Source organism: Amblyomma americanum, chromosome 4 (genome assembly GCF_052857255.1).
Source record: "Amblyomma americanum isolate KBUSLIRL-KWMA chromosome 4, ASM5285725v1, whole genome shotgun sequence".
In the NCBI taxonomy this organism is placed as follows: Eukaryota; Metazoa; Arthropoda; class Arachnida; order Ixodida; family Ixodidae; genus Amblyomma; species Amblyomma americanum.
This window is the reverse complement of record NC_135500.1, coordinates 145,820,726-145,845,391: the sequence shown is the minus strand read 5'-3', so window position 1 is coordinate 145,845,391 and position 24,666 is coordinate 145,820,726. Positions and strand designations below refer to the sequence as shown.

At 43.3% G+C, this 24,666-nt stretch overlaps 1 protein-coding gene across 1 annotated transcript in view; it reads left to right on the top strand.

Annotated features, from left to right (window-relative positions):
* Positions 1–24,666, top strand: part of LOC144130396 (guanylate cyclase soluble subunit beta-1-like) — a 57,236-nt gene that overhangs the window by 12,201 nt on the left and 20,369 nt on the right. Inside the window, exons 2-6 of the mRNA XM_077664320.1 lie at positions 14,204–14,277; positions 14,929–15,032; positions 15,947–16,186; positions 18,666–18,831; positions 21,470–21,725. Of these exons, the coding sequence (XP_077520446.1) occupies positions 14,204–14,277; positions 14,929–15,032; positions 15,947–16,186; positions 18,666–18,831; positions 21,470–21,725 (840 nt within the window). The remainder of the gene's footprint in view (positions 1–14,203; positions 14,278–14,928; positions 15,033–15,946; positions 16,187–18,665; positions 18,832–21,469; positions 21,726–24,666) is intronic.

The following is a 24,666-nucleotide window of genomic DNA, read 5'->3' as shown; positions in this document are numbered from 1 at the left end:
CAATTCGTTGCCGTAGGCGGAAGTTCACTCCCGACGGAGTAAAAGACCTTCGTAATGCAGCGAAACTTGCGAAGCGAGCTGCTGCAGCCTAACAACGTCCACCCCCCAAATCTCGGACAACTTAGCGGCAGACTAAGCGACGAGTAATGCTCTCGCATTTACACATTATTAGAATTGCTTAAGTGTCCCAGTGATGTTTTGCTTTTCGCCTCCCGCTAAATGCGGCCACCGCAGCTGAGATTTCAAACCGACACCTTGTGATCAGCTGCCAAACGCGAAAACCCTGACCCACCACTGGGAATGCAAATTAATAAAGATGTAGTAAATAATTAAGCGACGCGCAAAAAAGTTCTGGCGCCAAAGAAGCCTTCTGCGCCGTAAGTCAATTTGTAGTCATAGCAAAACACAGTATTAGTAGCAACATTTAGTAACTTAGTATCCATATACATGGAAAGTGGTAGGTATTAGAACAAAAATAGATATTTCAAAGCTACCTTATCGGAACAGCCACCAGCCATGGCAGCATACATACTTTTTACGTCCTGGTATAGTCCAAATTGATGCTCGTAGCATAGGGAAAATAATGATCATAGAAAGACCCATATGAGCCGTGTCGGCAGCCATTCGACCACACGTCGAATTATCCACATTTTGTGTGCCTCGTAAATTCATCTATTAAACTCATTTTAAGCGTCAATCAAATGTCACGGGTGAAAGTAGTGCTTAGTCTTTTAAGGAACACCACACGAAGTGGCTCTGGTTGCTTGACTCCATCTGGATACGATTATGATGATGATTAATTGCTATGGAAGGGTACCCCAGATAAAAGGCACCCGAGAGAGAAAACTCTAGATAATTTTACTTCTTGCTTAAACCCGATTATTTTACTCTTTGTACTGATGTTCATGTCTACTCGCCCCAAACCTTGCACTCATTTTGAGAAAATAGTATTAAAAAATAACGTGCTAATTAATATCTGCCTTTTTGGTCTAACTATGCTTCGCTGTGCTTTCGGCTGCCTATGGTCTTTTTTTGCAAATAAATTTCAAGTGCAGATTTCTGGACCAATTAGCACATTTTGATGATCGTGTTAAAGTGAATGGTGATGTATACATGCTTCTGGGGTCGCGTACGTAAATTTCTCTCGACGTCATAGCAGTTCTTTTTGTAAAAGTGGCCAGCGACGGCGATATCTTTATTTTTTTCGTTTGCTTGTTCTACCTCATAAAATTTTGCTTATAAGGCGTCCATAAAATAATGCTTATGAATATAGCCCACATTTAATAAGAATATGGTAATCTAATCACACAGAGCAACCTTACTTCGTCTCGAGTGTAATGCCTCATATGGTACACTGGAATCTTCGCCGTTTGGTGCGCAGGATATTGCATGTCTCCTGCACCTCAGTGCTGTCGACGGACCCAGATTCCACCCAAAAACGAATGCCCAGGAGCTCAACGAAACGGCCACAGCGACGGAATCCTTGCCTAAAAAGTGTTCCGCACGAAATAAATATTTGTATCGTTCTTCCAAGCTTAAGCCCCACGATCGCGGACATAATATTTATGTCTAGTGAAAGTTCAACTCTCATTTTCTTTTTCTTTTTATAAGCTGTCGTTTAGTAACAGCCCGAGCACTTGTTTAAAAATATGTAGGGCAAAGAAGAGTGCGAGAAATCGAAAAAATCACCCTAAGGCATGAGCGAACGAGGCACTGCATAAAATACTAATGGCACGGCCACACGGAATCCCGCATTCATTACTGCCTCGCTCGCCCGCTGGCATGAAGGTGAAAACTCATTTTCTGTAACTCATCGCTCCTCATTAGAGTGGCTGCCGGGCCACTAACATTAATTAGAGAGAGGAACAAAATGAATACGTCAGCACAGGCAAGCACACCTTGCTTTGAAAAGTCTGATGGTAGATAGGATCTACCAACTTGTTGTGGCGTTAGAGGGGCGAGCAACAGCGAAAAGAAAATGTTCGTTAATGGCATAAATGTAATAAACAGCGAAGCATTCTAGGTTCCCCTTTGTAAGGCGCATCTCTGGAAGCAACGCATCCACAGCCAAAAAATAGGCGCGAGCATGAGATTTTAATTAATCTCATCTACAATGCTGCTGGTGCTCGAGGCTGTAGATAAAAAAACTCGCACGTTCCCTTCTCTCTTAAACAAACACATTAAAGTCTGTTCACTTCAAGCACTCTGCTTTAGCCCTCCTTGCTAGGCTGCACTTCATTTATGAGTGTTATGTGGCTTTATACTTTACGGTAGAGACGCCTTAACGTTTTTGTGTTCGCTGGTAACGCAGGGTGCTCAGCATGCTCAGGACACAGACACATGTTCTCACATGCAACTGCTTGCCGTCTTGCTGTCTTTGTCTCATGTCTTAAGCCAATATCAGGGTTACTTTGAATTCCGGATGTTTGAAGCATTGCGCTACCAACGATAACTAAGGACATCACTGTTCTTCGCTCTCTGAACTTACCTTTAGAGACCTTAACTCTTACGCTGATTTCTATGTTTCAGCAAACTAGCGAAATATTGTTTGTTAATTAATTCGTGTTACGACTGTCAACCTCGTTGGATAGCACAATCAGATTCGAAATCCGGCATTAGATATTCGGTTTTTTTGAAGCCTAGTTGCGGCTCCTGGAGTTGAATGGACTTGATAAAAGAAAAACAAAATCACGATCGTGCACTGAACGTTTGGTCCAAATAAAGTACCCCAGGCACATGGCGCTATTTTGTAGACGTCCACAAAAGCGCGCCTTCTAGCCTAGCGTTAGTTTGGCGAGTAAAAATTCATCGCGCCTGTTGTATTTTCGCCTCCAATTAACATGACCGCTTTTTTTCTTCTAATCAGAGGCAGCCTGTGCACTTCGCCGGGTGCTCGGCTAGAAAGCTGAGGCACCGTGTATTTATTTCACTGTTTATTGAAACTGAAATGAATGCTACGACTGCTGCTAGAGAATCAGCGGTTGATACTTCCAAACGTGTTCGCGCAGAACAAAAATCATTGATTGACAGGCACATTTTCAGTAGTACGTAGGGGTGTTCCAGTAGTTAGGGCGCACGAGTGATGAACCAGAAGATGCAGGTTTGGTCCCGAACACTGCGGCACCTTGTCGATAGAGGTGAAACTAAGGGCGCCCATGTACTGTACAATGTTGGAGCACGCTTTCACGCTAAAGAACACCAGGTGCCCAATATAATTCCACTAGGACGTACCTCAGAGCTTATGTCGATTTGGAACCCTTAAACACTACACAAAAATGTTTATTGGAATGTAAGAGTAGCCGAAGTGACAGGCGTAAGCCAGCCAAGATTCGAAATTACTAGGCAGATGGCTTGACAGTGCAAATCCTGGTATAGTAAAAGCGTTACTACAATCTTCTGTTATTCAGTGCGCTGACTGCGTGATCCCGCCGGTAAAAAGGTGCGACGGCGTAAAAGCAAAGGACAAAGGGCGATAAAGACTATAATTAGAACAAAATCGGTTGATTATTCCGACCTTGACGCGATAGATCGACCTGCACCTTCGTTTTTATGTAATTGTTTCGGCATAATTATGAGCCAGAGCTAAGTTTGCTGGTGTATATGCGGCCAAACATGTGACGCTATGCGCGTAACACATACTACAAGATAACACCTTAGGTGTAAGTTGGCAGTGGGCTACGATATGGCTGCAGAAGAATGGTTAGAGTGGAGACAAAGAACGCAACAAACAGACAGACTTCGACAAAACTGCACTGTCAACTGAATTCTTCACTGAAAAGGCGCACTTTTTATTTCGTCGGTAATATTTTTTTTCTTTTATCTTACTGTCTGTTCGTTTCATTCTTTTAACTTGTACTACAAATTCTCCTGTAACCACCCTGAAGTGAAAACCAATTAGCGCATTTAACAACCCTTTTAAGTCCAAAGAACGTCTACAGCTCAGTTCGCTTCTCTAATCATTACTGATTTGATTTAAGCAAGACATTTGAGATGATAACGGGCTGGTTCTCAGGTAGGGCCCACTTCTAAGCCTTTAAAGTGCGTTGGCCAATCCACTGGTTATGCGGTAAGGATCACCTGAACGCCCTTGTGAATGTTTTCAGTGGTGATGGCTGCGAATTGAGAAGCGAATAAATCTCGGATGAGCATCAGAAATCTTTCCAAACACAAACAGCAAAAGAAGCAGACGATAAAGACGCAGTACTAATAAATTAGAGGCGTGCCGTTTAGCCTCACCCACACAGTGAATATTTTTCCGGCTCAGAACATCGGTTGCTTTCTCATTTGTAGAGGCAAAAGCTAAATGCTGTTCATGGGAGTGAATAAATATTCACGCGGCGGCACTAAAGGGCTGAGCACGAATGAAAAAGAGTACTTAATGGAGGCCGTGCTTCCACAAAGTCCGTTACATACGATATCAGAGCCCGGTATCGATATCAAGTGGATGAAAAATAAAAACGAAAATGAGGGGAAAGAACGCTGTCTGAAAAAAAAAACTGGCAACACATCTGGTCACACAACTGTCGGCACTGATTGCTAAGACTACAAAAGAGATATTTCTCTTGACTATGCAGTTCGGAGGTGAAGGTTGTTTGGCGATGCTTATTTCGGCTAGCTGCTTTTTCTTATCTGGCGGGATCCGCAGATTTGCAAATCTTTTCTCGGCAAGTTTATATTTCGTTTCTGGGTAGCATCTTGATTTCTGTTTTTTGATTTGGTGCGCTCGAGCTGGTCGGGTGATTAGGAATCGAAATATGTCGCGAAAAACATCCCTAAGCCGGTAAAAGAGTCTTCAACAAGAACACGTCTACGATATAATTTCATCCAATGAGTGGTGTCGCTGTTGACACTGACACTGCGAAACTATAAAGTGTAACTGTTAAGCGCAGACTTGATAAAAAGCAATGAACTGCGGTCGAAGCGATTCGTGTACTTTTGTCGTTTTGCTTAAGGCGATGTCAACACAAATGTGGTTAATTATTAAGGAGCATCACCTTAATAACTCGTCAAAAAGAAAAGAAGCAATAGAATATAATAAAACCTGGCTTGTTCCTGCCCGCCCAGTATAATTGTTTGTCTGGTATACACTGCCACGCACTCTGTGCATCCAAATTTCTTTATTTGGAGGAATACCCGAAACCCCAAAGTCATATGTAAATGAGAGACCGAGAGGCAACAAAGCCGCGGTCAAAGGTTACCTAGCATACTTCTTTCCCGAATCACTTAATCCCCATCGATACCCACTTGAGCCGGAGCCGTCTGCTTTTCCGGTGCAAAAAGTGTGAATTACCGGCCTCCAGGAAAAAGAGCTTTTATCAGAGAACGTCCTCGAAAGCACAGTACAAAGAGCTTTATAAATGTGCAAAGACAATTGTGTCGTGATTTGGTAAAAGGAGAGCCTTGGGGAATCCGACCCGTGATATCTCCGTGGTGCTAACAAGCTGAAGTTTCCAAAGCTTCATTTATTACTACCCCCTCCCTCATTCTTCCTCTCTTTTGTCTTAAGTGAGAATACATTTCTTCCTCTTGGACAAAAGTGAGAACGAACCGTTCACTTGTAATGAAAAGTCTTTTCTACGCACTTGTCAGCATAAAACGACTTGTAACGCGAGTGCTTTCTTGCTCTTGTTGTTTGTGGTTATGGAGCGTGCGACATTTTCTACAATTAGCATGAAACTTATTTGCCCTTTATCTTGTTGCAGCACAATCACTTTCTAGCCACGCCAGAAATATACTGAAGAGAGAAAGATTGTGGCCCACTGAGAGTGCCAAAACCTAATCTCTTGTGAAGAAGTAATCTTAAAATTAAACTTTGACTCTTCGTGCGTGACCCCTCACGCACGAAGGGCAGGGCAAGCAAATAAGGGGCTCGCTATGACAATTATAAGAAAAATGCCAACAGCCACCGAAACCAAGGAGACCATAGGAAAGTGATTTCTATCGTTTTATTTTTAATAGTAGCCTTAATCAATTACGATATAATAGAGCAATTGTTTTGTGCTTAAATTACTGTTGAACCAAAAGTACAAGAAAACCAACCACATCAAGCCGGTAAGATCCGAACTCGAGATTTCAGGGTTTTGCGTACAGCAAGTGATTGTTTTTTCTTGTATTTCTAATCAATAGTTTTCCACAACTAAAATAATTATGCTCTTAATCCCCTCCTAGATGATGTCCGGACGGCGCGAAAAGAACAAGGACAAAAGTGGCCCAAGAACACAGTAGGACAGGCGCCAACTTGCAACTGAGGTTTATTCGCCCAAACCCTTACATTTTATGAAGCACCTGAGCCGTATCGCAGAAGTCTATCACACAACAATAAGAGATTGTAAACAACAATGAGAATTCAGGAAGTAGGTGCTACTTCTAACAGAGCGGAAGGTACATTCATGCATTCAACACTACACTCCTGATAAAAGCAAAGTTTTTTTTTACTAGGTCCCAACATTACGCGAGCGCAAAACCAACTAGAAAGCAATTCATCGTCACAACAAGGACGCACGCTTGGCAAAGGAAAATATATCGCAGTATCAAAATTCCTGCATTAACACATCGTGTCATAATGAATGAATGACCAACAACAAACACGGAAAAAATGGTGGATATAAAAACCTAAAACCTTCGAGAAATCCTCCCAGCGTCAAAGTACTGAAAAAAGTGTCAAAACATAAAACCTTCGAGAAATCCACTCAGCGTCAAAGAACTAAAGGTATTGGATTCTACACAATTCTCGTTTGCCTGTTAAAACGCATCCAGGAACAACAAACTACGCAGAGAAAACTTCAACACATTAAAACCTAAAGACACGCTGCGAAAAAACCACCTCAGCGTCTGTGATTGAAATGGACGGTTTACTAACGCATGCGCTTCCCGCTTTCTTAATAAAATATGCATCTACTGCTTCTCGTTCGAACTTGTCTTTTCCGTTCTTCAAGGAAGTAGCATCTGCTTCCTCAATTGTGATTGTTGTTTAGAATCTCTTATCCTTGTGTGACAGGCTTCTGTGATACGGCTCGGGTGCTTCATAAAATGTAAGTGTTTGGGCAAATAAACCTCAGTTGCAAGTTAGCGCCTGTCCTGTTGTGTTCTTGTGCCTCTTTTGTCCTTGTTCTTTTCGCGCCGTCCTGACATCACCTAGAAGCTATGCACCAACTAGCCCAAGCCAAAGTACTCCTTAATCCCCCCCTTGACTAACATATCAAATAAAAAAGTTGGAAAAATTCCCCTATGCCGTCCTTCGCTTCAGTGACTGGTTGCTTGTTTCATACGAATGTCCTAATGAGCCAATTATTTCCCTGCCTTTCTCTGCTCGAAAGCTTAATGAGGGCCTTCGTTCTTGCTGCCTTCATGCCGTAAGTAGCATAAGACAGCACTCGCACAGCTTCCGTCCTAACCATTCGATCACGTTTTAATTGTAATCGATCATCTTTTAGTAGTTATTTATTATTATCTTTTATGTGTGACCTGCGATAAAGAACGACGTACTTCTTCCTCCGCTATGGACGAAATTGGCGCTAGTGAAGAATATCAGGGCTCGTTTACACAGAACTTAAATACCCCCGAAAGCAAAAGATTCGACAGCCGCCACCGTACCTCAGTTGGTAGAGCACTGTACGACAAGCAGCGACTTGTGGTTCTCTTTTCTTCTATTCGGTAATCTATTATCGTTCACTTATAAAATATTTGCGCTATTAATTCCCCATTGGTTCATTTAACCTATAAGAAAAATTGAAAACAACCCTTTATGCTTATCTTGGTTTCTGTGACGGTTGGCTTCTCACATGCATGTCATAACGAAGCTCGACATACATAGGTGTCCAGGAGTCGGAGGCCGAGAAAAGCAAGCACAAAGATAAGATAAACGGCATAGCAACAGAGCATGCGCACGATCATTCGCGGGCACTTATATTGAGCATCAACTGCAAAACTAGATTAGGGCGAAATATGCAAATATGAAACAAGCAAGTGAAACAAAGAATAGTGAGCGACCGCTGAAGGTCTAACCATGTAAAAGATTTCATTACTTAAAAATATATAAAATGTACGGTAATGCTCAACTATAAAAGGAACCGAAGACTGTGTTGCATAGATCAAACTCAATTTAAGGTCCTTCATGTATGCTGTAACAATAGTTGTTTTTGTTCGCGCTATGATGGTTCAACGCGTACGGTAAAGTGAAGCTAATGCTCTGGTTGCCACATAATGTCCTCGTTCTAGAAACGTACCATCCTGATTTTCTAATCGCGTAGTGAAGCTTTTCGCTTCAGAACGCTTCTTAATAATAATATTTATTATTATTATTATTATGAAGAAGCGTTTTGAAGCGAAAAGCTTCACTAAGCTAGTCAACACCGCGCTTCGCGCGAGCCGGCGTATGTCGATGCACGAGTGACGTCACGCACGGCGCAGGCGGCCGCCGCCGACTCCGCCGCCTGTTTCTCTCTCTCTCTCGCTCCCTAGTCACTATACTGCGCATGCGCCACTAATAGCACCGAGCCACAGGTGTTCCGCCGCTGCGCAGCGCAGCGCCTTTCCTCAAAATTCAACTTTCAATTTTCAGGGTTCTCTTTCTTTTTTCTCTCCCTCCTTTATGCCTTCCTTTACGGCGTGGTTCGGGCGTCCTCCGAGATATGCGAGGCGGTTACTGTGTCATTTCCTTTCCACAAAAACCAAACAAGTAGGCCGACGGCGTTCATAGAGTTCATTGGCATTGACAGCTTTGCAAAGGCTGTTCATTTTCACGAAAGGAAAGGCTCATAAGCAGTTCCGTGGGTCAGTGGAGAATAATAATATTAATTGGTTTTTTGGGGAAAGGAAATGGCGCAGTATCTGTCTCATATATCTTTGGACACCTGAACCGCGCCGTAAGGGAAGGGATAAAGGAGGGAGTGAAAGAAGAAAGGAAGAATAGGTGCCGTAGTGGAGGGCTCCGGAATAATTTCGACCACCTGGGGATCTTTAACGTGCACTGACATCGCACAGCACACGGGCGCCTTAGCGTTTTTCCTCCATAAAAACGCAGCCGCCGCGGTCGGGTTCGAACCCGGGAACTCCGGATCAGTAGTCGAGCGCCCTAACCACTGAGCCACCGCGGCGGGGCTCAGTGGAGACCTCAATCTCGCTTTCATGTACGTGGCGTTGGTGTCCAACTGCAAAAACCTGCTTTGATTGCGTTCCGCACACTGGATTGGCAGTGCGCCCTCCCTGCCAGCCTAAGAGGTGGCATGCAGTTAATGGTTGATAGCGAGAGATTGATCACCAAATGAACGCTGCGGCCTAGCTATTGCTGCAGAGCCGCATGTCAGCCACAACGCTGTCAGCTCTAATGCATTCAGGCCACATCTCTCTCTCTCACCACCGCCCCATGTATCAAAGGATGAATGAGGCGTCCGCATATCCAGGGGGCCAGTTATGCGCCCTTCTTTTGCTCAAAGCCATCGCCGTCTAGAACATTGTGAACGCCAACGCCAATGAACACACTGAACGCCGACATCTTTCGCTTTGTATATCCTGGACTAGCTGAGCTAATCCACAATAATTTTTGTTTATTTCGGACGAAGTCCAACAACAGTCTTCAGAAAATCAGACAGAAGCTGTGGCGAAATTCTAAGGCAGTACATTAAGCGATAATTAAACGCGAAATGCTCGAAAATACCTCCATGTCCAGGAAATAGACTTCCAAAAAGACCAGTACAACATGCACCAGCGATAAGCCTAATTGATTTCTTCTGAACAACGAGAAGCATATTTAGGTACTTTTTATATATTGTTGCCCATACAAAGTCACAGTACCTTATGTATGATTTAAATATTGCCTAATAAATTGTAAGCATATACTCAGCAAAATTTCACTACGGCATTTACACAGGAAGCCTACGGTTCTAGAAATGTTGCTTCCAATATACATTCCATCGTCAGACTATGTGATGGGTTAGTCGAAAATGGCGTATAGCAATTTAAACGTGTCAACTATTAATATACCAGTATTTTCTAGCCTCAGGTAACTTTTTGCAGCGGTATACAGGCTTAAAGACGAAGAAAAGTCCGTCTTGGTCTTGGTAAAGTTAAATACCACACTATTACCTCCGGACATGTCGCGAAGAGCACAAATTATCAGATTTCCTCTATTGGTTAGGTTCTCGGCAGAGGAGCACCTAAGGAAAATATTTGCACCATCATCTTACTGAATACATCATATATTATAGGCAATGTAGACTATGCATTATGCGCTGTGTACAGAACAACTTAGAATGGAGCCAGCAAGACAAGAAAATTCAAAGGCTGAAAATTGCCCGCCGTAGCATTTTGCTGTTCGCGCTAACGTCTGCCATAAGTGCTCATCGGGGGAGGACCTGAACAAAAAATTTGGTCTGCGCAAAAATAGTATTTCGCACAGCCGACTAGAAGGCAAAAAGTAGCCACTGTCACTCCGCAGCCATAAAACTGCGTCTGGTTGTCTGATGACTGGAAGCTCAGTGACATGCCCAACTGAAGAAAGCAGTATCCATTTGTGCGAAAATGTAAGGCTTTACATTACAAAATTTCTTATTAAGATCAAAATAACACAGGCTGTGTCCTGTAGCTCGAATAAGATTAAAGCTTGCTGGCTGAAATTACAAGAAGAAAAGGTTTTGTTTTGTTAGTTACCATACACTTCATAAAGCTAACAGGATACGAGGATAGATGGCTATTCCATGTCAGTTTCAATTTTGGGGGCAGAAAAGAACTGTTTTGTGTTGCTAAAAATTTACCTACATTTAGTATAAAGCTCTTGAAACAATTTACTACTCTCTGACGACTAAGAAAATAATAAATGTAGTCCACTCTGAACTCTGTAGTAGTCTATTAAGCTGGAGATGCACTAATTTGCCGTAATATATTGCTTAATAAAGCAAGAAATTGTTATGATGATTAGCTTTTAATCATGCAAGCGCCGCTTTGGTCGAAGAGCGCTATGGCATAATGTAGTTTGGTGCATTTAGGGCGGTGTCAGAGACCAATTTTCTTAACATTTCACCCCAAATAAACCGAGCACTAGGCGACGGGAGAGTTCGTACCCATTAGTAATCTGGTTGGTACCCGTTGCCACTGGGATCGAATCCCGCACCTCCCCCGTGCGAGCCAAATGTGATGAGTTGATTAGGGCAGTGCTGCGGTCCCAAAAAGAAAAGACATAAAAAGATATACGCCCATGTTCATCCACGATGGATACTTGGTGTTAGCGTTTCTAGCAGTTAACTAGAACATCATCAAAACATGATTTCATTTAGCTTACAATGCGAGCACGTCCAAACATTTATAATGAGCAGCTGGTGCAGGTCGCACAACTTGCGCTATTAAAAACAAAAACATACTTCAATTTCTCAGGCAGCGTCTGAGGTAACATGTCAGCACTAAACAGGGGAACTACACGTCGTGCTCTGATGGAAGCTGTTCGGAAACTCACGAGTGCTTAAGCGAATGCACAATTTAAGTATTCTCTGATTGCGTGCTTTCCAACAGCATCGCAATTTCTTGATACTAAACTACTGAGCTGTATAGTGTTTAAGGTGGCTCAAACAGTGCAGCAGTATTTAACACCGCAGGTTAGCCGACGGATCAGAAATGACTGAGCAAAGAAGCCGTCAAGCGAGCTTTTTTGCACTAGTGACATTATTGCGGCGGTGCATGCTCTACAGGAAAATAGTTAATTGAAGGGACCGGTGTTACCTAATGCTTCACCAGGTGATGAAATTTTGTCACACATTTTCAGAAGCACCACTTCTGCGCCGAGGAAAGAAAATAGGCTCGAGGTTTCTTCACGCTCAGACTCCTAAAATTGAAAAATTCAAGAAAAATATTTGTAAACCTCATGTAATTCCTCAATACTGTTATAAATAAATCGCAGTTTTCTTTGTAAACGCTTCGACTGGTTGATATATCGAGTACATTGAGGGTAACGCATTCTGCTGTTTTCACAGACTCTTTGTTAGCAATGTCATGAGCGATCAGTTGTTACCAGTAGAATCCATTCCTCACGCTGGCACTTTCTCCAGAGCTGGTGCCGGTTGAAATAAGATTACCAAACGTCATGCAAGAATATTTTAATAATAGACTCTATTATGAATCCCAAATATTTCAGCGGCATTATAATTTGAACAAACAATCGAGTAGGCAATCATAAAATTTCTTTTCTTATACCTAGAGTAGATGGGTCAACACTTCAAGCATAGCTGAGCAGCCATGGGACACACTGCTCTTCTACAGGGTGTGAGTGACATCGTAGCAGAGCTTTCTATTCCAGGGGAAATGCTCAAGAAGATACGCGTTTGAACATGATTAGGGACAAAAGAATAAAGAACCCACAAAAATAAAAATCGAGAAAGGAAAAGAAAGCAACACACTTTGCGCTTCATGGAAATGCTTCTCCAAGACAGTAACAGAGCGAAAACACAACTTTTCGCAGTCTACGTCGACAACGCTAGTCCTATACCGCTAATATAAGCTGAAACGTGCCCGAAATGCAGCAACTGAAGCTCCCACTTTTTAGCACATCAAAACGTTTTTATACAGACCACACAAATGGCCCAAACTAATATTGCACTGTGTTCTTTTCATTGGCTGCTAAGTCCATTGGTTTCAAGCACCGCTGTTTTGGCACAGTTTCGGGAACTGAACTCTTACAACAACCTGTAAGTTGCAGCTCATATTAGGCGCGATGGTATGCAGCCTGCTGTAGCAAAACAAGCTGAGCGGTAAAGCGCTCTAAGCGGTACTCATCCAAGCAATCATACAGATCCAGCCCGACCCATACAAAAACGTCCTATGGGCGTCTGTGGAAAAAGCTATGTACGTCTATGGCCTTTTATGAACATCTATAAGCACCCGTAGATGTGCTTATTGCCAGCTATTGAAAAATCTATGCCACTAAAGCTATAGCTTTGGAACCATACAACTGTCTTAAGCTCTCTATAGAAAAATATATCAGCCTGTATATACAGCTATAGACAGAAATAGGAAAGGTCTATAGCTATTTGGGCCAAACTTCTATAGCCGGCCATAGGACATTTTTGTATGGAGAGAAGGAAGACCTGCGAGAAAAAGCACCAATTGTATGTTCGCGGACACTTTTCTTTTTTCACTTTGTCATCCTTTTCTGCCAAATGGAGCAGAGTTGCTGCTTCCCCTTTCGCCCTCCCTCCGTTCTCTTCTGAGCCAGCGATTCGAAGGAATAGAATAATGACGCAGTGATTGAAAAACTGAGGATGATAGACTGCTTCCAGACGAGCGCTGCTCGATAACGAATTTTTCCCCTTACCCGTATATACGTCTACCTTATGCTCTTTGCTGCAGACCTAGCAAGCACTTTCTGTTGTATCCTTCTGAGTCCCTAAAACGAGACACGCCGAGAACATACCATATTGTTTCCGGTAACCAAAGCAGCTCTCATCGTAAATCATCGGCTGCACCGTTCGTCTGGTCTTATTCAATTACCTGACTATGCACCGACTTGCTGCCTATGGGCCTCCACATTCTTCATTCGTCAAAGTAAAACTTGCGTGAATATTTCTTAGTATTTCTATATCTCCAACGTCGGGCGATGGCGCGCATGCTTCGCGAGTACGACTTTTGGTTAGGTGCTCTAGGGCTAATATTTTTTAATTCCCTCTTCGTTGAAGGCGATGGTTTTCTTGTAGACTTTCTATTGTTACTTTTGTTTGGTGCTTAATAGAAATGTCACTAGTATGCATGTTCATTAGCTCGTGCAGACATACCTCCAGATATGCTTCTTTCCTTGAGCTGTCACACTTGTGCAAGATGTCAGGGCATGGTGATAACTATCACGGACAGTTTAGTGCCCTGAACTGTTATATGAGTACTAATGCCGACAAAAAAGCATTATCATTGTTGCTTATAGAAGCCTGAGTGAAACAGTAAGTGTTTTGCCAGATATTTTCTACTCTTCTTCATGCTAAAGTGCCCGGAAGTTTTCCGCACCTAAAACTACTAATTTGCGACATGAGAAATTCGTAAAATGCCTAATGCGAAAAAAATTCTAAATATGCGAGCCACACAATGTTCACAGAATCTATACCAACGGATTCAAATTACTGCTTAAAATTTGTTTTGAAGCAGCTTCACGCAAAAAAAAAATTACTCTCATCAAGATATTAAAGAATGTACCGCTATATGATGCTCGAGTCCTCATTTTGTGTCTGTGCAGTACGGCTTTATCCACTGTGCCCTGGAAGACCTTGTCACAAAAAAGTTTGGCCCGGAAACATGGAAGACGCTTCTGTGAGTAATATTCGTGAAATTGTACATTGCAAACAATATGTGACCTGAAATAAATGCATCCTCCCCAAATCCTCATAATCCCGGAACAAGTGGATGCCTTGAAATAAGCTGGCGCAAGGAATAATGTGTCGGCACAATGTACAGAAGGCAAAACGCTGATCTAGAACACGGTCTGGGCGTGTTTCGGGCTGAGCACCCGACACCTAGCGATAACATTCGGTTACAAATGGTCTGGATGTAAGCATGTGCAGTTAAACTCATAGGATTTCATCTTCATTTTTGCCTTCCTGGTCGCAGCGGCTTTGGGAGCTGCGGAACACGCAATTCGGTTGTTCTAGACCACTGTTTTCCCTCTGTACCACTATGGAGTACTCGCCGTGTCCCTACGAATTCAGTTAAGAGGCAAGAACATAACAGCAAACTGGTAGAAAAACATGACCGCTGGCAGTGATCGTGCTGCCGTTACCTCCATATTGTAATTTCAGTCTCCTCTTCTTCATAATGCTTCATACTTTTTAATGTAGCAGTCTTGAAACAAATTAACCCACTGTTGTATATAAAAAGATCGCATTTTATATTAATGCATACCTGAAACAAAAAGGAAGACTCCAGTCTTGAATAGTGTCTTTGTGCACGTCCATTACCGCGCAGCGAAAAGTCCGGCATTACTATGCACGGGGCCTCTTTCCTGATGCACAAGGTTTACACGGACGACATGACGCTGAAGTTGGTGGCAGCTGCCTGCGAGGTGCTCGGTGAGTCATCAAGCTATTTTTTGCCGCTTAAAGCACAGCCGTAAGGAGTAGTCCTCGGTAATAAGGTTCTTTTTGTTGTATTCGCTGAGAACGTTTCTCGTCTGCCGCACTGACGATCCTGGTTGAGTAGGCCGAGGTCCATTCAGTGCAGAGGGATGCAGCTTTGCACTAAAGCCCCACTCATCGATTTCGGCGATGTTTGTCTGACGCCTGCTTGTGGCAATGTGCCTATGCATGTATGCATGTATGCATGTATGCATGTATGTATGCATGCATGTATGCATGCATGCATGTATGCATGCATGTATGCATGCATGCATGTATGCATGCATGTATGCATGTATGCATGCATGCATGTATGCATGTATGTATGTATGTATGTATGTATGTATGTATGTATGTATGTATGTATGTATGTATGTATGTATGTATGTATGTATGTATGTATGTATGCATGTATGCATGTATGTATGTATGTATGTATGTATGTATGTATGTATGTATGTATGTATGTATGTATGTATGTATGTATGTATGTATGTATGTATGTATGTATGTATGTATGTATGTATGTATGCACGTATGCATGTTTCAATAAAGGAACCCCAACATTTATTATTGCAGCTTTCTCGAAAGAAATCGTTGCTATATAGCCTTTACAAACCATCACAAATGCGAGCTGTTAAATGCCCTTAAAAAAACACTTAGTTGTTTCCGACATGTAGCCAGAATTTTTTTTTCAGCTCCTGTTAGGAGGTCTCTAGACGAACAAAAATGATCACCACAACTGCACTGCCTCCAAAGAGCCCATTATTTTTTCCTCTCCCCCTCTCTCTACTTTCTGAAAAGTATTTATGTAACAGCGAAGTGCATTTTCGACGCAAAGGTTACATAGTTTGCGTTCTCTGCCCAAGGGCTCGACCTGGACACCTGCCTGGAGGCGTTCGGCGAGCACTTCCTGTACTTCTGCCAGCAACACGGCTACGACCACATCCTGCGCGTGCTGGGTTCCAACATGGCCGACTTCCTGACCAACCTGGACAACCTGCACGACCACCTGGCCTCCACCTACCCCGGAATGCGGGCGCCCTCCTTCCGCGTCACGCCGGGACCCAGTGGACAGATCCTGCTGCACTACTATAGCGACAGGAAAGGTAGGACTTCAATCATGTACCGCGAGTTCTCTTCTGGTGCAAATTCCTGGATATGTTTCGGCTGTGTTTCGGCTATGGTTCGGCTCTGTGCTGACTCAGCGATTCATTTAAAGTGCTAAATCTGCCCTAGGAATGAGCCCGGTTCTCTCTGTCATTGCCACATGAGACTCGATAGTGATACCCAAGCAACACTATCCTGTAATGATGCATTTACTAGAGAAAACACCTAATCGGGCTTGCGAACACTTCCGGCTTGGTGGTTTTTGAGAAGGGGTGTCGCTAAGCTCAAAAGTACAAGGCAAGAAAAGGTACATTAGAGTTCACCAACCATTAGTAAAGCTATCAATGATGATCAAGAGTGCGGTGCCGCTTGCCTGCGATTCGCCTGGAATAACATGTAACCTCAGTAACCAACGAAACGTTTAGGTCACTACGTTCACGCAGGCCAGAATACTAAAAGTGTTAAATGAAAACGAGAGTGCCAGCATTGAATAAAACCACTAAACGAGAAATAGGAATATGGTGCGTTTCGGAGGAACCGAAATCAGCGGCTGTGGGAGTGTTCGTAGATGGTTTTAACCTGTTACAGTACAAGACGTAACAGATATGAGGTAATGCAAAGGTGAAAAAATTAAAATAACCCAATAGTGAAGAGACATAAAATAATGAGGCACAGTTCAGCTAACCGCAGCCAGCAAGCGTTGTGTTTATAAATGCCAATAACGAAAAACAACGCCTTGACCAGCAGTTTTTCGGCGTTAAGAAAAGGGCAGCTGGTACTGCCGGGGTGATTCGTCAGTTCTTTCTTTTTTTGTGTGTGACGAAGCTGCATATTGGCTGATTAGAATTTAAAAAAGACGAAACTAAACCAGACAAGTGCTGACTAAATGTCGTTATTATCTATGAATTCGTGCACGCATTAATACCCAGAAGGCGATAATAAAAAGTTTGGATGGCTCGATATGGCCGGATGTTGTCAATTCAGCGAGAAGCTGTCCCAGGAAGGGAAGCTCGGTATCTGCTTTGGTTGCGGTTGGGTTTACGTTCTAGACGAGCAATGTGTATTCTGAGAGCAAAAGAAACTGGCATCTCCCCTTCTACATTTCCTTATCTTTCTTCTTCTCGTTCTTCTCCTTTCAACAGCTTCTCGCAGCAATAAAAAACAATTTTACTGGTGCCAAGAAATTTCGAAAGAAGTTTGATTTACCCACGATAATATCTTTCACGCTTTTACTCTAAGCAATGCTTTTCGGGTGTGGTTACTGCTGAGGGGAATGGGAGGCGGGTAAAAAATGGCGGTTAATGGTACTTCTGGCAGGCAATTAGCCTTCTCACTGCTTCGTTGAATTCGATATTGCCGCCGATTTTGCCAATTGCCGATTTTTCGTTCAACCCGGCGCGGTGGATCAGTGGTTCGGGCGCTCGGCTACTTATCCGGTGCACCCGGGTTTGAACCCCACAGCGGCGGCTACGTTTCGATGGAGCCGAAACGCAAAGGTGCCCGTGTGCAGTGCAATGTCAGTGCACGTTAAAGATCCCCAGGTGGTCGAAATTATTCCGGAGCCCTCTACTACGGCATTTTTTTCTTTCTCCTCTCAGTCCCTCCTTTATTCTTTCCCTTACGGAGCGGTTCACGTATCCGACGAGATGTGAGACAGCTACTGCGTCATTTCCTTTCCACAAAAACCAATTTTTATTTTCCGTTTCTCCGTTGCATGGGACTCTTGTGGGCGGAGGCCTTGAGAAGGATGGAGGGTAGTAGGTGATAGTCGGTGGCGCTTCTAATGAGAGAAAGGAAGGAGGGGGGAGAGGTGAATCTGGGGTGTCTGTGGAGGGTAAGCCGCCTCTCTAGCTATAGGGATGCTGTTGTGAGGTGGCTGGTGTTTCTGGAGGGTAGAGGCTTCACTCGTCGAGGCTTCACATAGATTGCGCCGGCATTTTCGCAAAGTGCGAGTACTCCTCCTAAAGCAGTAATAATCATTTTATCACCTTTGCGCTGCACTGATGGTAACTAAACAGTTGGTGAATTGCGTATTCGCAATGGTAAGGCACAGAATACAAGTCGTCGAATTAAGGATGTTGTAGTCCATCATCACGCTCAGAACAGCATAAAAAAATGTTACCCGAGGATTGCACTGCTGTTCAAATTAAGAACATGACAGCTAATGTTCTGACACTAATGATTAGGGTCCACACTCAAAGAAAGAACTGTCAGTAGACCAGTGCAAGTTGTGATAAACGAAGCGCAAATAAATGTACAGAAATTAAACGCAACATCCAGATGTTATCTTGTCTTTTTTCGGTCCTCAAATGATGTTATGGTCTAGGTCACTGAAACATTGAGATTGATAAAACAGTCTTCTCGTGTTAGAGAATAATATTTCATGCTAATCGCCTTTTTTAACGCATTGATGTATCATTCGCAGTGCCACAACAGGGTTATTGCTTTCTTTGTTTTTTTTTATTGTCCCATATTCAGGGCTGCATCCAATCGTGCTTGGCATCGTCAAGGTAGTCGGAAGGGAGTTCTTTAACACAGAAGTTCGTGCAAACATCTTCAATGTCTCGGAGTTCGGAGACAAGGCCCACGTGACCATGGAAGTCACTGAGAAGAACACGCAAGGCAAGAGCTGCCTGCTTCCGAGGTACGCTGAGATGTCGCGTCGATTGCTGATATTCGGCACTTCTATATAGCGTTCTTTTACTCCTGCGCAACGCTAGCCTCTGGGTAAAATCTCGAGAGGTAATATATTTCCACAATAACATTCCAGATACAAAATTTATACTAAACGATGAACGTTGGTATACTAGGATTTGGCTGCCACGTTTCCTTTACATGTAGCACTGCTTACATACGTTCGAAGTTGACCTCCATTTTCTAGTTTGTTTACGGGCAAAAACCACCAGTTAAAGAAGGAATCAAGCTGTTAAACGGGAGGGTACTGCCATCTACTGAGATGCTGGTATCTGCTATACAGTTCAAAGTTTAAGCAGCGCCAGTGTCCAGAAAAAAAAAATATTTCTACACAGTCACGTATTTCAGTCAGCTGAAATGATTTAAAATATCATGGGACGTGCACACTCTCTCCACTGGCAACCATACCACGCGAGTGGGGTAGCAAGGCGGAGCTACATTAATATTTTTCCTAGAACGCGTATATCTTATTTTGCCTCTAAGCTGCTATCACTTTGACTCACACTATTCGAACCCAGCCACAATAAAGACTTGCACCATGCATGTAGTGATCATAAACGCGAGTTTTGTATTGCCGCTCAAAACAGCTTTGCTATGCCATCGCCTAATTAGGTAAAGCTATGGCAGCTGTAGACGACTGCACGTCTTCGTGTGACTTCATGAACGAATCGTGCCGTAAATTAATGCGCGATTTAGAGCGACACATGTAGCTTATGTTCGCTTTCATAACACAGAAATATCGAAAATTCGACACGCATTTGGCTATTGCGGAGAACCTTTCCTCTTTATTTTCTGAGATTACATTGTACTTTTATTGGGAAATAACGCCTACTAAGAACCGCTCTTGGCAGAAGGCTTTATGACTTTGTGAGAATATCCAGAGCTTGATGTTCTCCATTTGTAAACTTCAAGCAATAGAACATTTGTTTTCGCTTCCATCATTGAATTGAAAAAGAAATGTTCAGGTCTTAAAATATATATGTTGTGACAAAAACTTCATGTCTGCAACATGAATCTAAATATAATAGCCAGGAGCTGCTGAAGGCAGTAGCTCTTTCGTATTCATCATCACTATCAGCCTGACTACGCCCACGCCAAGACTAATACCTCTCCAATATCTCTTCAATGAACCCTTTCTTGTGCCAGCCACTGCCATCATATCCTCGCAAACTTCTTAATCTTATTCGCACGCCTATGCTGTCACCGCCTTTCCTACGTTCGCATTCTCTTAGAATTCAGTCTGTTACCCTTACCAACCATCGGTTCTTTGCCTTCGCATTACCAGTCATGGACAAGCCCATTTCTTCTTTATTTAGACTGAGACGCAATTAACCGGCGTTTGTTCCGTACCTCACTGTGCCCTCTTCCTGTCTCTTAGCGTTACACGTATTATTTTCCTTTCCGCAGCGGACTGCGTTGTCATCAATTTAAATTGAAGCCTTTTCAATAGCTTCCATGTTTCTCGCTATAAACGCGTCCCGATAAGATACAGCTATTATATGCTTTACTCTTGACGGATAATAATAAACTGCCGATCAGGATCTGAGAGTACCTGTGAAATGCGATCGACCCCTTTCTAATTCTTCTAGTTATTTCACTCTCGTGGTGCAGATGTGTGGATACTACCAGCCCTAAGTAGACGTATTCCCTTACCACTTCCGGCTGCTTGCTACCAGTCGCTTCCGATAGTGTGCAGAATTACTCCAGAAGTTTTAGACTTACCATTCTGCTTTGCCTGTCTAAGCCATTCATCGTGCTTTGCAATTTATCTTCTTAGCGACCTAGCAAAGCAATGCCATCAGCGAGTCGTAGATTACTAAGCTATTCTCCATTAACTCCTATCTCCAAATGTTCAAATCCAGGTCTCTGAATAGCTCCTGTAAAAAGGCTGTGAACACCATTGGAGATGTGTTCTTTTATTCGCTGCCTACCACCCATTCATATTGGAATTTTATTGCTGTCCTTATCGAAGACCATGGTGGCTCTGCAACCATTATACATATCTTCCAGGGCCTTTACGTAAGGCTATTCTACACTTATTCCGTAATCTCCGCATGAAGGCTCAGGTTTTAACGGAATCAAACGCTTTCTCGTAATCAATGAACGCTATATATAGGGCTTGGTCATATTCTACGCATTTCTCTATAACTTTATTGATAATGTGAATATGTTCTATTGTTGAGCAGCCTTTAAGAAAACCTTCTGATCACTAAAACGAAATCCCCAGAAAGGATGTATTGGTACAGTGTTGTGAAATACTTGTTCCTGAGAGCAATACCACCAGTGCAGTTTCTTCAGCGGTGGCTTGTTTTTGCAGCGCGGCTACTGAACGCTAAAATGCTTCGTCGATTTGATTTTCGTAGCGGCGCCATAATGAACCATTTGAATTAGGAGAGCAGTCAAATCAGCATAAGCCATAAGAACATAAGCTACAAGAAAAGAGAGACACCAGCACCTAGTTAAAAGCGGTTACGCAAAACAAAACACGAACTCTATGCTATTCATCCTGACGAAGCACCTCGGCCAGAACTGAAATGACGACCATTATTTCAATGTTTTCTCATTTTGTCCTCCCTGTTTGTCAACAGCAACGCATCAGAGACGCTCAGCAACCGCCCCGAGGACCTTCCCATGGGCATGCGGACCATGTGCGCGGCGTTCCCGTTCCACGTGCTGTTTGGTCGCGACTTCGGCATCCTGCAGGCGGGCAAAGGCCTGCTGCGTCTCACCGGACATCGCTGGAAAGAAAACCGGGGACACCATCTGAAGTTCGACGAAGTCTTCGAGATCACCCGTCCGGTCATCGAGTGCACTTTCGAGTCTATACGGAGCTATTGCAACCAGGTCGGTGCTCACGACTACGTTTGCATATTTTTTTGTAGAAAATTTCGTGCAAAATAATTTCCTTCTTCGTAAACGGCGCCAGGTGTTGCTACAAGATCAGCTTGCGAAAAGCGGCAGTGTTAAAATCAGAATGCTAAAATAAAACGCTAATTGTAAAATATCAGCCAGAAATTTGTCATGCATTCGCACATGTCCTAACCTGAAATCAGTAGCGGATTTCCAATTCTTCCAAATTTTGATTTCAACACTGCGAATTCCTAACTGGCGAAAGCAAGGTCGGACATTGGCTATGCATCCGCTTTCAAATTTCGTATTCTGGGCACACTTCGAGCTAATTCGCACATGTAGACGTAGTAATGTGAAGAAGACACCGTACATCACTGATGTTTGCTTGTAAAGAACCATCAAGAGTCACCAGCATGTTCTGTTCTGTCTGCATGTTATCACGTTAGATATAAGACAAAAATGGCCTGGCATGAACGTAAGTCCAGTTCAGAAAAAAACATTTTCGGTATCATTTCTCTTGATGACGTTACCAGCTCACGAATTATAGCTGTCGCTAATATCATCCTTGTGGAACCACTAAATACTTAGGGAAATAATTTTTTTTTGCTTATGGAGCTGACAGGTGGTATCGCATCTGTAAAATGAACTATAACGGACTTTCATTTCGTCTCTTACGCCGTACTCGGCGAGAGCAGGGCATACTGTATCATATCGAATGCTCGGGCTGAATTGCTGCTTGGTTTGTTCCTAACGATTCTGGACGCTGGCTGGTATGAATACTGTAGAGTACCTTAATACTTTTTCGTTGCTTAGACATGAAAAAAAATAATTTATTATTCTAAATCTTTGACCGATATCGTGCATACTCGGCAGTTGATCATTAACAGCACGCTACTACATAAGTTTCTTCCGTCCTCGGAGCAAATGACGAACAAATAAGGAGGCAGAAAAACGACGGAAAGAACGATAGTCGTATCAACTGTAAAAACGGCACATGACTGCTCTGAACGAAGGAGACCAGTAGTGACTCACACACGGGGAAGCACGGCGATGAGAGTAGCGTACTCAGTAGCTCTATCTCACGGGGCTTTCACGCGAGAACACACCTCTTTTCGTAGGAGCTTCTTTTCTTGCCACAGCGCCCCTCCTCGACCACACTGCCATAGTGTGCATCTTTTCATGATCTCGGTGCTCCACGTCGCTTTCCGTTTGGTTACAGTTACCCTTGTCTACAACCGTCTTTCTTCCGACGTTCGCCACATCGGCCTCTTATCTTTGCCGGCAGTTCATGAAGTGATATTTTTTATGGCCTTCCCTTCTTTCTCTTAGCGTTGTGTTGTTTCCATGATGTAGCCTCCCTCGAGTCATCTCTGGTTTGCTCCAATGGGCTATCTGCTCACTCCCGTTTCTGCATCGCTAGTCTTCTCTCCGCAGAAATAGGCAGCCCGACTCGGTAGGTTCCTATAGTCCAAAAGGAGCGTCGGATGACCTCACAGAAAAGCGACATAATAAAAGAGTGCAACAGCAGCACCGCGTCTCAGGATCTCTCCGGCTGCTTCCTAGACGTCAGATTCCGCACCCAGCCTCGCCCTCTGCTTTTCATTGTTATACCTTTGTAGCGTCTGTTGCTTTAGTATCTCGTTTTTTTTTACTTCTCTAAGCCACGTGCTTCCGGAATGCGGTTAGACTAGGGTCCGAAATTGTACATAAAGCTTTCCTCGCTGTAGCTCTGTCGCCGTGATGAAAAAAAATCATACGAAAAATATTCCTTTTTCTGTTGTTCTGAGAGGTCTCGATGCACTCTATCTCTCGCTACGTAGCCACCATTTCCTCGTCGTAAGGTTTTGCAACGCCATAAATTTTCGACGTCAGGCTAAAGAAGTGTTGTTGAAACCACTGCGCAGCCTCGGGAGAGCATGACTAAGACGACCTAACGAAGCAGTCAAACTACGATGCTTTCAAAACATATAAGGTGCCTATAACGTAGAGCGACATGACGAAAGCTTTAGTTGTTTTCATACCTCAGACATCCCTTATACTCTGTTTTCTTTGTAAACTTCCTGGTTCAATGCACTTGGCCCTGTCAGATAGCGGCAATGAAGAATGTTTTTATTCCACAGTTGTCTAATAATTTACTTTAGTACGCACCACTTAACTCGTTCCTGACTCCTGCGGGCAGGTATGCGCAACCATTGACACTAAACTCTTCGCTAGGTCTGCGCAAGCTTTTTCTGTACTTCGAAGCTTTTGAACTACAAAGCCCTTTTATTTTAGGAAGGCTTAGTGCCCTCTTTAGCACGAGCTACGTTATACACAATTTTTGTAACCTCCCTGACATTGCAGCTGGGACGAAAACAGACACCAAGTAAAGGCAGCTCGCATTGGCTAACTGACAATGGGAGAATAGCTCTTCAGAAAAACTGATAACCAAATTAGCACGGAACTTTTAAATGGTAAGCCGTGAAGAGGAGTGGCAGGGAAGGTTAAAGGAAAGGAAGGTTTTAGAATGGGGAGAACCACACAATTTTCGATTTTAAAAAATGTGTTTGCAGTCTCTGACCAAGTCAAGCAATGATGAAAGACGTTTCGAAACCCGTACGGGGTTTTTGTTCACAATGCACCGCTTGCTTTGTCCGCCTCATCGCGAACAAGGAACCCGTACGGGTTCCGGAGTACGGGTTCCGGAACGTCTTTCATCATTGCTTGATTTGGTCAGAGACTGCAAATACATTTTTTTCACATCTATGCCTGACTGCACGAATGTTCGTCGAATCATTCACTACTATTTCTGGTTTCAGCGTCTTAAACTAAGAGCACATGTTTTTGAGAATAAGCATAAAACGCGCGAAAAATCTCTAAACCTTAAAAAAATGACATCAAAGCTCTCACTAACACGCCGCAAAAATAAGCTTTAAGAATCGTCTTTTCTTGGGCT